General features: G+C 39.5%; 3 protein-coding genes across 3 annotated transcripts; 2 read left to right on the plus strand and 1 right to left on the minus strand.

Annotated features, from left to right (window-relative positions):
* The first annotated feature begins 854 nt into the window (after positions 1 to 854).
* LOC140759144 (metal transporter Nramp6-like) lies at positions 855 to 4,752 on the plus strand. The gene is made up of 4 exons (XM_073095628.1): positions 855 to 1,695; positions 2,252 to 2,388; positions 2,542 to 3,194; positions 3,755 to 4,752. The coding sequence occupies exons 1-4, from the start codon at positions 1,031 to 1,033 to the stop codon at positions 3,962 to 3,964; spliced, it is 1,665 nt and encodes a 554-aa protein (XP_072951729.1). The 5' UTR covers positions 855 to 1,030; the 3' UTR covers positions 3,965 to 4,752.
* Positions 4,753 to 4,931: 179 nt separating this feature from the next.
* Positions 4,932 to 11,149, minus strand: LOC140759712 (uncharacterized). The gene is made up of 16 exons (XM_073096344.1): positions 10,853 to 11,149; positions 10,722 to 10,766; positions 10,588 to 10,628; positions 10,353 to 10,434; positions 10,046 to 10,090; positions 9,778 to 9,834; positions 9,480 to 9,539; positions 9,272 to 9,399; positions 7,993 to 8,260; positions 7,847 to 7,913; positions 7,542 to 7,612; positions 7,317 to 7,406; positions 6,650 to 6,758; positions 6,220 to 6,311; positions 5,751 to 5,856; positions 4,932 to 5,393 (listed from the first exon to the last, which is right to left on the minus strand). The coding sequence occupies exons 1-16, from the start codon at positions 10,979 to 10,981 to the stop codon at positions 5,296 to 5,298; spliced, it is 1,488 nt and encodes a 495-aa protein (XP_072952445.1). The 5' UTR covers positions 10,982 to 11,149; the 3' UTR covers positions 4,932 to 5,295.
* Positions 11,150 to 11,617: 468 nt separating this feature from the next.
* On the plus strand, positions 11,618 to 15,510 carry LOC140759696 (uncharacterized). Its single transcript, XM_073096329.1, has 8 exons — positions 11,618 to 12,333; positions 13,193 to 13,279; positions 13,381 to 13,425; positions 13,519 to 13,614; positions 13,814 to 13,915; positions 14,590 to 14,676; positions 14,849 to 14,916; positions 15,039 to 15,510. The coding sequence occupies exons 1-8, from the start codon at positions 11,743 to 11,745 to the stop codon at positions 15,118 to 15,120; spliced, it is 1,158 nt and encodes a 385-aa protein (XP_072952430.1). The 5' UTR covers positions 11,618 to 11,742; the 3' UTR covers positions 15,121 to 15,510.
* Positions 15,511 to 17,011: the final 1,501 nt, after the last annotated feature.

Raw genomic sequence — 17,011 nt, forward strand, 5'->3', positions numbered from 1 at the left:
AAAGTAACAGAAAAGGCACTATCTCGCGTAGAATTTGGTGATCTTGGCAGTTCCTGATGGCTGACTAGCCATGCACCACTTTAGTTCTTCACCCTTCTTTTCAATAAAAGAGACCTTTTCTATTCTCCACTATAGAGTTCTTTGCTACTTTCTTTTTACCATGAGCTCTTCTACCACCCCAAAGAATCAGATGCATGCCTAGCTCTTTTTAGTTCATAAATGATCCAATAGGAGATCTTGGCATGGAGTGAGTGAAGGAATCAACTACGAAGGCCACATTGTTGCCCAGATTGGTATAGCATCAAACCTCCCCTAGATGACACCACCTCCCCTTCATTACAAAACGTTCTTTACATGTTGTCCTATAAATCTTTTTCCTTTTTCTTTTCTGATTCCTTAGTTAACTCTTTTCCCCGGTTATGATATTTACTCAGTACTCTTTTATGTTCCAATCTATGCAAACCACCAACCACGAGATTAAATAAATAAAAACTTCGACTAAACGACAAGTTTCTAGAAAGTTCCAGACGTCTTTTCTGACGCTTAACAATGTGGCCACCGTTGCGACGGAGGAGCGCAAATTTCTTCGCAAAAAAAGAATTAAAAAAAAGCGATTATTATTATTATTTTTGGAAAAAATTTACCTTTAGTCTTTAGATGAAACCACGTGCGCTCCCCCTCAAGCTCCAGTGAGGAAAACGCTCTCAGATCAGATGGCCTCCAACAAAAAGTTCTTTTCACGATTGAGTTATACCATCATACTGTCGTTGATCAACCACAAACCGCCACGTACCCGTTTGCACTAGTAGTTATTGCAGTCGATGTTGCAGAGGTGCTGTCGGGGGCGCGTGGCTCTTTGTTGGGTTCCATTTATACGCAAATATGCTCAAATTGTCCGAAAGAGGAATCCGACGCTGATATCTCCGGTCGAAGAGCTCATCGCCGACTTATAGGCATCGAAGACGCGAGAGCTAAAACGACGGCACGAAAAGGAAAGGAGCGTACTACGAAATTAAAGCTGGCCTTGTAGATGCCGTCCCTACTCGGCGACCCCACTCTATCTCGCCCTCCTCATTCCAACAATAAATCGCAGCCCAACTCCTTCCCTCTCCGCGTACTCCCCTCCTCCATGGCTCCCAACCTCGCCGATGACGACGGGGAGGAGAACGCCCTCCTCCCGACCCAACTAGACGAAGCCAACTCCGGGGAGGAGGAAGAGGAGCGCGCGTACGAGGCGAAGGAGAAGATTGTGGTGCGGATCTCGGGGGAGGAGGAGGAAGACGACGACGGATCCGGAGCGGATCCAGCCTTCTCGTGGCGGAAGCTGTGGCTCTTCACGGGTCCCGGGTTCCTGATGAGCATCGCGTTCTTGGATCCGGGGAATCTGGAAGGTGATCTGCAGGCTGGGGCAATTGCCGGGGACTCGCTGCTGTGGTTGCTGCTCTGGGCGACGGTGATGGGGCTTCTGATCCAGATGTTGTCGGTTAGGGTTGGAGTGGCGACGGGGAGGCATCTCGCTGAGCTGTGCCGCGAGGAGTACCCCACGTGGGCGAGGCTGGTGCTCTGGTTCATGGCGGAGATCGCGATGATTGGGGCAGATATCCAGGAGGTGATTGGGAGCGCCATTGCTTTTAAGATCCTTAGCCGTGGGTTGCTGCCTCTTTGGGCGGGAGTCGTGATTACCGCCGTGGATTGGTGAGGGTTTTGATGAATTTTATCTGCGTCTCTCTTGAATTAGGTCGTTTTTAGTTATTTTAGCTGTGAATTTAGTGCAAAGTATCGATTTTGTTGAGGAAATTAATCTCTACAACCTCTATCTGCATCAAAGATCTGAGGCTTCCAGAGAGATGTTTCCTGAGGTGTTTCACTTCTATTTACTGCAGCTCTCTGTTTTTTCTTTTTAAATCTGCTTTCTTCTAGTAAATTATTGAATTTCTTATGGGGCCATAGGCTGATCTTTATGCTTATATAAAATAATCAGACAATGCAACGGAAGTCATTGAATAGTCATTGGAATGGATTATAATTAATTACGAGCTCTCTATAAGAGTTTTCTTTTTGTTCACTTATTCCTTCACATAATTCAGAGGTTTATGTGGATCCGAAATATAAGTTTTGTCCTGCAAATGCACTCTCTGCAATTTCAGTGAAAACTTCAAATCAAGTATAACTGTTGGGAGTGATTTTTCTGTTGCTTCTTTCTATGCTTTAGAGTAGATCATGTTGCTCATGGTTATCAGATTGTGTGCAGCTTTATTTTTCTGTTCCTGGAGAATTATGGAGTGAGGAAATTAGAAGCTGTATTTGCAGTTCTCATTGGAACAATGGCATTTTCCTTTGCTTGGATGTTCGGTGAAACCAAACCCAGTGGGAGAGAGCTTCTGTTAGGTATGTATTTTCCTGTAATAATTTAACGTAATAGTTCAATAACTGCACAGTGGGAGAGAGCTTCTGATTGGTATGAATTAAGAGTTCAATAACTGCACCAATTTCTTCATAGTTCCTTCTGCACTTGCATTTTAATTCTTTTCTGCTAAGCAGGTATCTTGATTCCAAAACTTGGGTCAAAAACCATAAGGCAGGCGGTTGGTGTTGTAGGATGTGTTATTATGCCCCACAACGTATTCCTTCATTCCGCTCTTGTACAGTCGAGAAATATTGATCCTAACAAGGAAGTCCGTGTTCGGGAAGCACTAAGATATTATTCCATAGAGTCATCCGTTGCCCTATTTGTCTCTTTCATGATAAATCTGTTTGTAACTACTGTATTTGCAAAGGGATTTTATGGTACTAAAGAGGCTAATAGTATAGGCCTTGAGAATGCGGGGCAGTATTTACAGGAGAAGTTTGGTGGAGGGCTCTTTCCTATCCTTTATATCTGGGGAATTGGGTTGTTAGCAGCTGGTCAGAGTAGTACAATAACTGGGACTTATGCTGGACAATTTATCATGGGCGGATTTCTAAATCTCCGTCTAAAGAAATGGATCAGGTCATTGATCACTAGAAGCTTTGCTATTGTGCCAACTATAGTCGTTGCTCTTTTCTTTGACACATCTGATTCTGCACTCGATGTCCTCAATGAGTGGCTTAATGTTCTCCAGTCAATTCAGATTCCATTTGCCCTTATTCCACTTCTTACACTGGTATCACAGGAACAAGTCATGGGAGTATTTAAAATCGGCCGTACCATTCAGGTAAGTGCTTTTTCCAAGTTGCCTTGTCTAATCAGTAGTCCTGCAAATTCTGGTAGCTTTATTCACATGCAATATACGATCACAACTATGATGTGTAATATCTTTTTCTCTGCTGTTCTGGGCAGTGCTGATTGATGAAAAGATTAGCTTGTCATCATTATGAATACCTCTGTATTAGAACTCCAGAGAATGTTAATGTGCATATCTTGATAGAAGCATTCTCGTTACCTAATTTTTCACTTGTAATGCTGCACTTGATAGTAGGGAAGTTACTTATTTCCGACTAATCAACACTGTTTCTTCATGATGTTTATAGGTAGAATTTTGTCACCTTGTAATAAATGAATCTTCTTAGCCAGCAACACTTGGGGAATTTTTATTTCTTTAATTTATTGGATTTACCTCACCTGCTTATCTACATAGAACTTGGTCATGATTCCTGTCCTTGACTATATTCAGTCAATTTTCTCCTTTGAAGCATTGAAAAGTTCCTTAATTGTTTGTGATTGTCAACCTTATAAGGCTTGATCTCGTTACTTATTTGTTGGTTGTTGATGTAGGTTGTAACCTGGACTGTTGCTTCTTTACTGATCGCAATCAACGGTTACCTCTTGTTCGATTTTTTCTCTTCGGAAGCACGTGGCGTATTGTTTGGCTCTATTGTTTCTGTAGTTATTGCTCTATACACAACATTCATAGCTTATCTCATTTTCCGTGGTGGTGAATTAAGTGCTTGGCTTCTCTCAGCAATTGGCAAGAGATTCTCATGAGTAATTGAGATATACGAATACTGCTTTGCTCTCATGAATGGAAAGTACAGAAACTAAAATTTGCACTTAAAAACTTTTGAGGGTCAGATATGATCTTGTATAGCCAAGAAGTGGGTTCTTAAGAATGTTGTAACCTGTGGCCCTCTTTTGTCCACCTGCATCGGTAAATCAGTATCTGCAGCAGTTGTTCGCATCAAATCCGTAGCATTTTGCAATACAGCTGAGGGGGGAACATTGTTGTAAGATGTTTTCATTGCATGTCTACAGGCTGTTAGATTCATATTATAGATTCGGGCATTTCAGAATAGCTATCTGTTGCAAAATTCTCTCTTGTCAGACAGATGTGCACTAGGACCAACCGGCAACCATCAAGCTCACAGTTTTCACTCCTCTGCTGCGACAGTTTATACATGCAATGAAAGACACAAATGAAATCAGAATAGCAATAAACGCTTCATAGTTACTGATTATTGAATTGTTGAATCCTTGCTGATTCTATCCACTTTTGAGGATAGAGGGGGATATATTCTTTTGATCTAAAGTCTACTATTAGTTATAATGTTGTTATTTCAATGTCTTTCCAGCTGAAAGGCGTGCATTGAAGTTCGTAAGGCAGAATCTTAACGTTCGTTCTTATACTCCATATATAAAAGCCCTTTTTTTGGTTTTCTCTAGGAGATTGAGAGCCCGACGATGGTATGGAAGTGCATGTTGCTTGAATAGATATATAACACTGTTTACACAGATGTAAGAATTTCAAGAGTTCGTGAATCCTTTTTCTGCAAGCATATTTTGGTCCGTGGTTGCCGATGTGATTATAAAATGAAATTATCTTGCAACACATTTTAAATCTCTACTTACCAATCACAAGTTTTTATTGAAACGGAGATGCAGAGTTTCCATTTTATCAGTCCAATAGGCATTTTGTAACTTAATTACATTTTATATTTTAATTGGCAACAATAAATACTAGTGTGCACCGATGCACTTCATTATAATAAAATACACATCAATTATACAAAAGTATCTAACATCAACTTTTAAAAGCTCAATCGTACTAATTAAAAAACCAATTATAATTAAATCGTAAAGCCCCCGTCCTACAGCGCTAACTGTTGTTACATTTCCAAATGTACCCGAGATTTTTAAGAAAAAAGAGGAAAATTTTACAAAGTACCTCTGCTGACATCGTGCACCTTTATGCTACATGGTGCATCAGCCTAACTACGTATTAAACTGAAATTGAATCCACCAAAATCGTTTTCCATTTTTGACAATGGGTGTAATCGCGCTAATAAATTAGTAACATACAACAAGATTTCCCATAGGTATCAGTTGACATTGTTATAAGCTAAGTCTGCTGAAGACGTGTCCATGTCGTTCAGGCCTAGCTCTTCGTTTTGCTCCCAGCTTCTCTGGTACTCCTCAACTAATATTCATAAAAGATCAAGTTAGCAACGGCGACAGGGCACCATAAATTGACATTATAGCTCAATCAAATGTGCTATATCTACATAAGTTGACAAATATAGCTCACTCAAAGGTGCTAGTTTAGATATATCACTATATAATAGAAGGCCCAGTTCTGCCTATAATGAAGCAGCACGCAGAAGAGGATGAACAACCGGAGATATGGCTGATTAATGTTATTTCTCCAGCATTTACCTTTTATGCATCTTCTCTAGAAGGTTTCTGATGGCTTTTTTTCTTGTTCAATGTTTATTCAGAGAAAATATCAGGTAACTCTGTCCGTTGTGTGTATGTGGTTGGGAGAGCAGATACTTACTAATTAATTGGCTGTCATCTTCTATGGAGTCGGTAATTGGAGAAACAAAAGAAGCCGCCAATGCATCATCAATAATCAACACCCAAGGATCCTCCAGACTTAGAAGCTGCAAAAAATGAATGTCACTACTGTTAACAAATATGTCGAGAAAATCATGAGAACGCCGTAATGCTCTTCCGAGAAGAAAAGCTTACCCAGTCACTACAAGACAATTAGGAACAAAATAATCAAGCAAGATAATATATCTTTTGGCAGTAAATCATAATAAACAAAATAAAAGTGGACACATGAGGAATAATTAGTTGTAGAGATACTCCAACAAGAATAAGCATCACCAGTACATAGCTAATGTAGTTAACTATGTACCACAAACTGCTACAGTAACAGTGCTGCAGTCCCAGTTTATAATAATGTTATCCTAATCAGATCTATTTTCATCATATTACACAAGAACATGAGTTAACCATACCTTATTTAGGTTCAATTTGAAGTCCTGCCATTTCTCCCTTTTCCAGTCCTCAGTACTATCACCCAAGGTAAATCCATGTACTCTCTCTAGACCTGTAAGAAAAACTTATATATTATTTAGAGATCTCCAGTGATCCTCAAAGAAATTCCATTGGTTGATTCCATAATTAAAAAGAATACGGAACTTTTCAGTGAATGACGATGAAAGACTGTCAAAACCATAAGCCTGGTAGTACTAGGGGTTAGCCAATTACTTAGTACAGAAATAACAGATTGTATCAATAAGAAAGAGCAAAAGGTTTAACAAATATAATTTAAATGGTCATCGTGTAAGGCAACCAATTTCAAAAGCATAGAAGGCAACCAATTTCAAAAGCATAGAAGGCAACCTATATATGTAATTAATGTACCAAAACGGTAGGTGAGCTTACTTTCACTAATTTTGGTAATCAAGCCCTCGACAGTTGTAATAAGCCCGCCTAGTGTGCCACTTGTAAGCTCTAAGTCAAGCTCCGGAACACTCACACTTGCAGAATCTGACTGGAAAGATCAGCAACAACAATTCAAACTATATATTCTGTAAGGCGTAAATTGTTGGAAGGTGCAGTCTTCAAAACAGAAATTAAAACATCTATGGAGTTCAAAACTTCAAATAAAGCATGAGTATATTTTCTTGACCTGAGTAGCCAAATAAAGGAACTCGAAAGAATAATACACTAAAGGAAAGCAAGAGAAAACGATACAAATATAACCATGGTCTAAACCTCTTTGACAAAGTTCAGCCTTCAGGTCTAATAACCCTAATTATTAAAAACACTATGTAAAAGAAGAAAAGCTCAATAAGACTTGATTGCTAATGAGAGACGGCATTAATGTATTATCAACTTCTAATTATCGCTGAACAGCATCTTCTGTCATGAAATTTTTATTCAGTTATGTAATTGATGTCAAATAATATATGGGTGAACTAAAAGTTTTATACAGGAAGGGCTGGAAGGCTAATACTGCACCTTCACTTCCAAAATAGATAAAATTCTAGATCGCTAGCCCTCAACTCCGTCATACAAATAATCATGTAGTGGCCTAAGGAGAACAAACCTTTATAACATCACGGCTAAGATCTTCCAGACTCCGCACATGTAATGTGATCTTCTTTCCTTTGTTGGGAATTTCACCACCAGGCTTTAACTGCTCATAGAGAAGAGCGATGACATACAAAACAGAAGGGAAGTCAACAATAGCAAGATGGAATAGGAATAAGAACTTCCAAACATAGGAATTCTGACTGCTCCATGTCTGAAAAGGGTGGGGATGTCAACAAACCTCAGAGCTACGATAACCACATAAATCACAAGCTGTTGCCATAACTATCACCTCTCGAAAATATGGAATTTCTGCTGGTTGTTAAGGCTGACAAAGTATGCTAGGTAATCACTATAAAGAGAACTGCAGATTAGGGGGCCAGAGGGACTTAGCCTTAGTTCACTTTGAAGATTAAAAGACAATAATGAAACTGAGATAAAAAAAATAGATAGCAACATAGTGTTACCTCATTACCTGTGTCAATTGAAAAGAAAAAGCCATTTCTGTTAATGGAATCTGATAGAGAAGAAGCTAAGAAAGGATACTTGTAGAATAGAAACGCGTGACACACCCAGTTCCACAAGCTCCACAAGTTGATGGCAAAGTGTCAACCTGTGCAAGCAACGAGGCATGCTTTATATAAAAACAATTAATGCACTTGATGTAGACCCACATAGTAGTATGATCATACCTCCTCTGGCGCTGAATATCTACACAAGGCTGCAGCAACCTCTTCAGGTTTTCCCTGAACAATAGCACGGCGACCAGCAATAGCTCCAACAGATCCATGGGGCTCCGTGTGAAACCCATCTGGCACTGCATTATTTTCTTCTACTGTAGCATATCCATCAATTTGTCCAGCTGAGGGTGGTTCAACAAGAAAACCCAATGATGCTTGTTGCTCAGCTGTTCTGTCATAGAACCTAATAGAGAGCAATGGATCTGATGAAGGTGCATTCCTGCAGATTAAAGAACTAGCTTTAGGATCAAGCAAAAGACAGGAATGAATGACTGCAGAATATTGGAAAGTAAAGCACACATCAACAGCAAAATATCTGCCTATAATAAAAGGACAGCTAGAAAATTGTGGACTCCATTGCCAAATTTGAAAAGGATATTATCTTCCTCCTCTGATTATATGGGACTTACTTGTAGCTTGACTCACTGTCATATACTACTAGTGCTAGACATGATCACTTTTGACTTTGAAGATGATATTTTTCATTGAGATTTCAGTTTTACGAAAGTACTGAAAGTGATCACTGTGAAACTCATGACACTTGGTGTAACTATAATGTGTTTGGTTTGAGTGGAATGTGAGTATTAAGCATTAACAAGTCCTACATAATCTGTTTCTTTAATGGAAAAGTCTTGACAGCGAACAAGCTTGCATACAATCATACCCCTCATCAAATCAAAACCTCGACTTCTAGCTTCCCAGCTAGTCAACTGTTCCCTTCCCCCCAACCAATGAACAACAGCTTCTTTTTCAAAGATTATAAGTCAAAGCTCTTTGCAAACTATGAAATAACTTGCTCTCATTTTCACAGTGTTAATTAGGCATAGACCAATCAACTTTATTGTAGACAGTGTAATCTACTTGTTGAAGTTTCTGGAATGCAGTTCTGCTATTCAGAAGCCTCTTTTGCATATAGTCTGGGGCCTAAAAGGCCAGATTAGAGGATAAATGGGACCAAAGAGAAGTTGATTTCTGAGGCTGTTAACTTCATAGTTCATGCAGTGTTCAGGAATAAATAATGTTTTGCATAAGCTTAGGATCCTCAACCTAACATAATATGTCAGAATAAGAAAAGGAAAACTCACAGAACATGAAAATAACAAAACAAATAATTGGATTTGCTGCAACATTTTATCCTGTGAAGCAGCTTGCATTTTTCAAAGTTCTCTAGTATCAACTGGAGAAAGGGTATCCAACCATTAAATCAGCATAAGAAAATAGAAGAGCTTACGGGTTCTCTATGAAGCTGTTTCCAGCAGGATCGTCGAGAATGACAGTAAAAGCTGCGTTTCCAGATGCAAGCGACTTCAATTTTACCAAAAATTGGTCGATAGCTTCAGCTTTCTCCTGATCCACTTTCTACAGACCAACTTACAAAGTTAGCAAAACAAAGAAAATAAATAAATAAGAAAGTCAAATTCAGAGGTTCCTGGATGAACCTTTCGTTCTTCTTGAAGGGATTGCAGTTCATCTACAGCTCGAGTAAGAATTCCCTCCACCTAGTATGGTAATAACAGTTCAGATAAGGGATGAACATATGCATACATGTAGCATCCAAAATTATAGTTGCATCCTAGAGAAAAAAATGCTCCTTTGTTCTTCTAATTTGCAGAATGATTAAAAATAAGATCATAGTCAACAAGAAAAAATGATGAGGAATAGAAAAATGCAAAAGTAAATAAAAAGAATAAGCACAATCACTGTATAGAACTAATAAATGCAAGAAAGAATAATTACCGTAGAAAGTGTTCCACGCTGAGCTTCTACAGGAATCTCAAAATCCAACTCCGGAATCTACAGAATAGAATGGAAAGTAAGAGGACAGATTACTGTACACCCTTCTTATGTAATGGAGTTTGTATTCATTCCTTATCGATAAATAAAATATACGGCAATTTAATTAGTGTTATAACTCATAACAATAACTTGACAGATGGCAAGATGAAGCCTATAAATTCATTTGTCTTGTTATGGTTATGGCACATTGTAGTGGTTGTCAAAATACCTTGATAGTTGCAGAATCAGATTTCACCACTTGACGATTTAGTACCTGCAGCAAGATCCTTTATTAGTTCCTCACTCATGAGATATATATTAACTACAGTTCAATAATATATCAACAAAAACATACAATTCAAAGCATCCATCTAAACAAGTCATTATAGTATACATAGTTCACGGGACAGCAGAAAATGTCAGATAAACATTATCTTCAAAAGAAAAGACAGAGAGAAAGAGAGTACACTAAACTGATGTAATCACTCATGGAACAAAAAAAAACCGTACTAAGTGAAAGGGAAGTGAAAACATACTTCACTGCATCCGAATGGGACCTCCAAGCGGTAGCAACATCCTTTTGGTTGGATCTGACCAGCAAATTGGATCTCATTGTTCCTAAGAAATTAAAATCACAGTTCATGACTAGTTAAAATTAAAACATAGAACGGAATACACACCAATAACTAAAAAGAAAGAACCATTTGATCAATTTGGCTCTATTTAGTTACTATAACTTCCCTAAATTTGGCATATAGACAAGATAAAAACCTTTCGTTGCAGTGCGGGCATTCAAAGGCCATCAACACAACCTACACAAGTGGTAAGATTCAAAACATACACGGGTAACAAATTAAATGCGAAGAAAATTATACGAAAATACTTCATAATTCTCAACTATTTACCTCTCTGAAGTGAGGAATCCGAGTCAAGAGAAGCCTGGTCACGCCCTGCGTAAGAACAAGAAAACGTAACATAGTGAGATCAAAATGCTCCGTCCAAGCTGAAGAGAACGGCTAGGGTTTAAGGTCATCACATTCTCGCCGCATCGCATGCACAGTGATTCGATCTGATGGAGCGGCGACGCCGAGACGTCGTCCTCGTCGGCCGCTACAGCCTCCGCCGCCGATCGGATGTCTATTATCGGACCACCGCCGTTCTCCATGGCCGCCTTCTTCGAATCCGAGTGGGGAACGAGACGATATAGAGAGCTCACTCTCTCAAGCCTCTGTCTCCGTCGCTGCAAAGTAAACCTAGCGGCTTCTAGACATCTCCAGGGCTTTTCAGGACGCCCGCGCGAACTTTAGCTCAATGTTGCGCATCGGTTAAGCTAAATTGCGGTTTCGCACGCGCCAAAGCACACGTATGCTCACATTGGAGTTAACCATCTTAAACGACAATAAAAGCACGATACAAGGTTCTATTTATAAATTTTATATATCTCTTACCTTTTTAAACAAATATTACAAATAACACCCTATCTATTATTATATTAAAAACAGCCCTCCCTTTTTGTTATTTACAAATAGAGTCCTCCATTTCTTAAAAAATACCATGCCGTACTGGGTATGTGTAACTTTTTAACAAAGTGGGGCTTAACAATAGGGAGGAAGATATTTGTAACATGTAAAAGTTATAGGGAGTTATGTGTAACTTTTTCTACTTTCCATAACCTTGGCAGGCCGCGCTGCGGGATTTAATGCTGGATTGGATGGATGGGAACTAATCACCCCGAGTCCAAATCCCACTTACGAACCCCAGTCGAGCGGCATCACGTACTTATCCACTAGCGCCAACGGTTTCGATCCGAAAACAACTGCCGTCTAAAACCCTAAACCCGCGATTCCCACCTATTCTTGTATATTATCTACTCAAATCTTCCACCCACGCCGCCGTATCCGATCCGAATAGATCCCCTCCATCATCATGCAAGCGACGGCGTCCGCGCAGCGCCACCACCTCTTCTCCTCTCTCACATCCAACTCCCTCCCCTTCCCTCGAACCCATGCCAGACCTCGCCGGAGTCCGGCCACCTCCATCCGCATGGCCCTCCGCGAGGACGGTCCCTCCGTGGCGGTGGTTGGCGTCACCGGAGCCGTCGGCCAGGAGTTCCTCAGCGTCCTCTCCGATCGCGAATTCCCTTACCGCAGCATCAAGATGCTCGCGAGCCGCCGCTCCGCCGGGAAGCACATCGCCTTCGAGGACCGCGACTACGTGGTGGAGGAGCTCACAGCCGAGAGCTTCGATGGCGTGGACGTGGCGCTCTTTAGCGCTGGTGGATCCATTAGTAAGGAATTAGGTCCTGCTGCCGTCGAGAGGGGGGTGGTTGTCGTGGATAACAGCTCGGCGTTTCGGATGGACCCGGAGGTGCCGTTGGTTATACCGGAGGTGAATCCTGAGGCAATGGCGCATATCAGGCTCAAGGGTAGGTCGGGGAAGGGGGCGTTGATTGCGAACCCGAACTGTTCGACGATTATTTGCTTGATGGCCGTCACGCCTTTGCATCGCCACGCAAAGGTAAGAATTTTTTCCGACTCTAAAGATCCGAGCTGCGTAGAGTAAAGATCTGAAGGATTGTTAGGAATGGTCTTTTCTTTTTGTCTTATTCTTTTGGTGTTCTTCACTTTCTGGGTAAGCACAAAATATTGGTTTAGTTTTGTATGACTTGTAGTTCGTATGTTTATGCTAGATATTTGAGAATGCAAATAACCAAGAAGTGGAATTAAGACGATTTCTTTAGTTTGAAGACACTAGCACTACGTTTTTGTACTGCACAAACATACTTTATAACCATTTACCCAGCCAGCAAAATAAGTGTACAAAGGAGGGCGTATCTTACTAATCTGCCTATAACTTGTTCTCAATGTAAGAAAAATGAGACCATTTGATATCCATCTATTTCACTCTATGAAACATCCGGGCTTCTATCATCGACTAGAAAAACTTGTAATTTATCCTAAATAACGAAACCTGTGAATAGGCATATTGGTTATGCAATTAGCTGAAGTACGAAAAAGAGAACAATTTCGGTGGTGTCAAGCTTTAACTATTGACATTCTTCTTTCTGTTTTGGTTTCCTATTTGTGTGTTGAGCTTAAAGAACCTGTACAAGGAAAACTGCCACGCTGGAGCATGTTCAGTGGGACCCATCTTGATGGGACTTGGGCAACTAAAATTTCTCTACTTATGGATCATGTTTGTTTAACTGATAACTATATAGGTAGCACTTGGGAGATATTTTGAGCCTGCTAGAAGAAAGATTGATGATCAGAGGATATGGTTGTTCCTTCTGTGTTTGCTACAAATTCCAAGGTTGATTGAACGTTAAAGAGAACTGCTATTTTAACCTGTGAGCTTTACCTTGTGCATGTGACAGGTTGTAAGAATGGTCGTTAGTACCTATCAAGCAGCCAGTGGTGCAGGTGCTGCAGCAATGGAAGAGCTTGAACTGCAGACACGGGAGGTAACCTAATCTGTTTGTCAGATTCCTTCCCTTTCTATCCATATTGTTTGCTAATTGTTAGTTAACCTCTGATGGATTTATTTTCTAATTTCTCTTTATAGGTCTTGGATGGGAAGCAACCAACTTGTAAAATATTTAAGCAACAGGTTCTTCTTTTATTGTCCATGTCACTCTGCTTGAATGTACTATATATGAGTTGGTTGACACTGAATATAACTCCTCATCATCTATTAATGCAGTATGCCTTCAACCTGTTCTCACACAATGCACCAGTTCTCGCAAATGGTTATAATGAGGAAGAAATGAAACTTGTGAAGGAGACACGGAAAATCTGGGTAATTATTTCTGTAGTTTGTGTTAAAACTGTGGTGCTTATGTATTCATAATTTCGGTCCTGTATCCTTTTATTTTACTTTCTTTCTTTTTCCAGTGAATTAGTATATTACTATACTTCTTGCCTTCAACTCTACTTTTGGTTTAATTAAATGGATATCAGCCTAACCTAACTTTTACTGCGAATTATACCTTCTGTAGAATGACATGGATGTAAAAGTGACTGCAACCTGTATACGGGTTCCTGTGATGCGTGCACATGCGGAAAGCGTGAATCTTCAATTTGAAAAGCCAGTTGATGAGGTGAGTTTAAAAATGTGTCTATATTTCCAGATTTGGTCTTAATCAGCGGTGATTATCATGGTGATCAATCAAGTCACAACCCACACCAAAGATAAAAATCAGTTTATACATGAAGCATTTTTAGACTAGTTTTTTCCTTTCCGCTCTTCCATAATAGCACTTCAAATAACCAGTTGGTTGGATTAATTAGAGGAAAGGCATGAAATTATGGGATTTGGGTACCTGTGTGGAGCAGTGAAGCTGGAAGCACCTGTGACAGTTACAATTTGGTCAACATAAAATTTATTTAAGGGCTTGTTTGCCAAGTCAAGTTATGAAAGCCATTTTTGACTGTAAAATATTGGAACTTGTTGATCATTCCTTACTGCTTGAAACATCATTGATGTATATCAGATCTTAGCTCAAGCTAACTTTTTTAGTTGATCACTTGTTTTGTTGGTCAGTTTTGTAATTATTGACATCATAGACTCTGAAATTTTGAATCTTTGTGTTTCTTTAAGGGATATCATCTGATACGTTTCATCTGCACTTCACAAACTTACTCTTTAAATAGTATAAACACATTAGCTTAGTTTTCCTGTTTGCATCTTCTTTTACTTTCAATCCTATCTGCTTCTTTATCGAGGCATTTGTACATGATCTTTGCTGAACACATTTGCATGTTTATTCTATAGGATACTGCAAGACAAATATTGAAGGGAGCTGCTGGTGTGGTAGTTATTGACGACCGCACATCCAATCTCTTCCCTACTCCTTTGGAGGTTATTTGATCCCCCATTCCAAGAACATCTAATTATCCTAACTAAGAACAGGATGACTGAAGCTAAAGTACTTCAGGCATAAAAAATTTCTGTTCTTGTCTGCATGCTTAGTTCCATTCACAACTGTTGGTCACTCAATGTAAAACTATGCAGTAATTTTCATCACATGCAGGTGTCAAACAAAGATGATGTTGCAGTGGGCAGGATTCGGCAGGACTTGTCTCAAGATGGCAACCTTGGGTTAATTTCCTTCCAAACAATGAATCTTAATCATGCCACCGCTATAATCTCATTTGTGTTTCTTGAAATAAAAACTACCATTCTGGTTGTTGTATGATACTAACTAGGAAATTTCACGGCAGGTTGGACATATTTGTTTGTGGTGATCAGATACGTAAAGGTGCTGCATTAAACGCAGTACAGATTGCTGAAATGTTGCTTTAGCTGCCGTTGATCCTTCTTTGCGGCTGGAAATTGTTCTTCATCGGATTGGGATTGTTGCGGTGCGGAAGAGAGTTAGATGGTCGGTTTTTTCCTTGAGATGTTGTAGTTAGCTTGAGAAACTAATTATGAGCGGAAGTTCATTATAGTTTCTTCTTGACTCCAAGAATTTTACATATCGTTAGAGTCAGTCTTTGCAATTCATGTTCCTGTAACGATGAAATTTGGTGATGAATTTGAACATACCAAAGCCTATGTTGAGGGAATAATGGTTTTCTCTTTTCGTCTACGGGTTGAAATGTTGAAGTTAATGTACCAGGAGAGAGGTCAGAATGTGACAATTTTTGTTTAATTTTGAGCTGAATAAAAGCCGTAGGATGCGGATAAATTTATGCAATACTTGAAAATGCGTTAATGCTAGGTGGCATAATAATTGTTACTATTGTAAATTTTTTATAAAACCCCCCCCAAAAGAAATCAATATTACTTTGTCAAAATATCTCACTAATTTGTTCTTTAAATAAAAAGTTATTTCGTACCAGAGAATATTATCTTTCACGCACAATTCTATCATCCTAGCGTAGGATTATACAAGAGGATTGCACAGTATAGTTAAGCTAACGGAGGACAAGTAGAAGTATGACAATAGAAATGGGGCCCACACTAAAGACCTCAGGTACCATTCCAAATAAATAATTGGTGAGACTTGGACTTCACGAGACAAGAGACGAGAGAGTAGATAGATGCACGTGTGCACACATTGATTGATCGGAGGAGAAAAGAGATCTTAACTAATTATATTTCAAATAGCTGGCCGACTGGCATAGGCATGGATTGTAACTCAATCAGGAGCAGTCATCTGTAGGAAAAACTGAAACTGGTCTTTATCTGGATATTTTGAATGCAAACAATGCAGTGGATAATTTAAAATGGGAGATTGGTATTTAGCCATAAGACTAAGATTGGTTAGCGAGGAAAATCACATGAGAATGTCTTCAACTGGGTACTGTGGCATTTGTTTTCATTGAGTGGGGGATGGCATAATCATGCTGATAGTACTGCGAGAGGCATGGCTTACGTTATGTAGCTGGTTTGTGACGTAATCTTTTGTTTCAGTTCTCACAGTACTACTCTTGGCCTTCTTTTTTTTGCTCTCACTTCTGAAAAAAGTAGTAGATTTAATTTCTTTTTTTCCCTTGCTTGTTATGATAAGCATCTGTCACTTCTGTTTTCCTCTTTCTTGTGTCCAGTTATTTACTTATCTTTGGCAAAAGAGATTCTTTACAATTCCATTTAATCCGACATTATTTCTCAAAATACTGTACGGTTGTTGTATTATTAAAAGAAAAAGGCTGGCTAGTAGACATAGAATATAGACTTAGTTATAGAAGTGATCATCATCTGTGCATCACTTGGGCTGCACACTTCTTTTGGTTAAAAACTCTCTAAGATAGTGGATTAGTGTTAGTTGGATCATGAGAAGTTATGGAAGCCCACACTGAGAACAAGAAAAAAAATACAAACACTTTTAGCAGATAATAACACAGGCAAATCCAATACACCTCCCCCACCCCAATGGCCTAAGCCATTAATTTATTCCCTACAAGTATAACACCAAACGAGTAAATACCACTTACTCTTCTACTACACCTTGAAGCTTTAGTATACGTTTATTCTGTACCACCACTCCATATGAAAACCTTAATTAGAAAACATATAATGGTATATTTAGCATTAAGGCCCTTTGGAGGAAAAAGAAATGCTCATGGGCATTTGGGCCTCCTCCTTTTGCCAGTGCCAGTGTACTTGTCTCTATAGCAAGGGCACTCATCCTTGTTCCCATATGTGCCAGATGGTACGCAGTGGCAATCCTCGCAGCAAACCCCACAGTACT

Source organism: Typha angustifolia, chromosome 4 (assembly GCF_048772165.1).
Source record: "Typha angustifolia cultivar Huaian chromosome 4, ASM4877216v1, whole genome shotgun sequence".
NCBI classification, from domain to species: Eukaryota; Viridiplantae; Streptophyta; class Magnoliopsida; order Poales; family Typhaceae; genus Typha; species Typha angustifolia.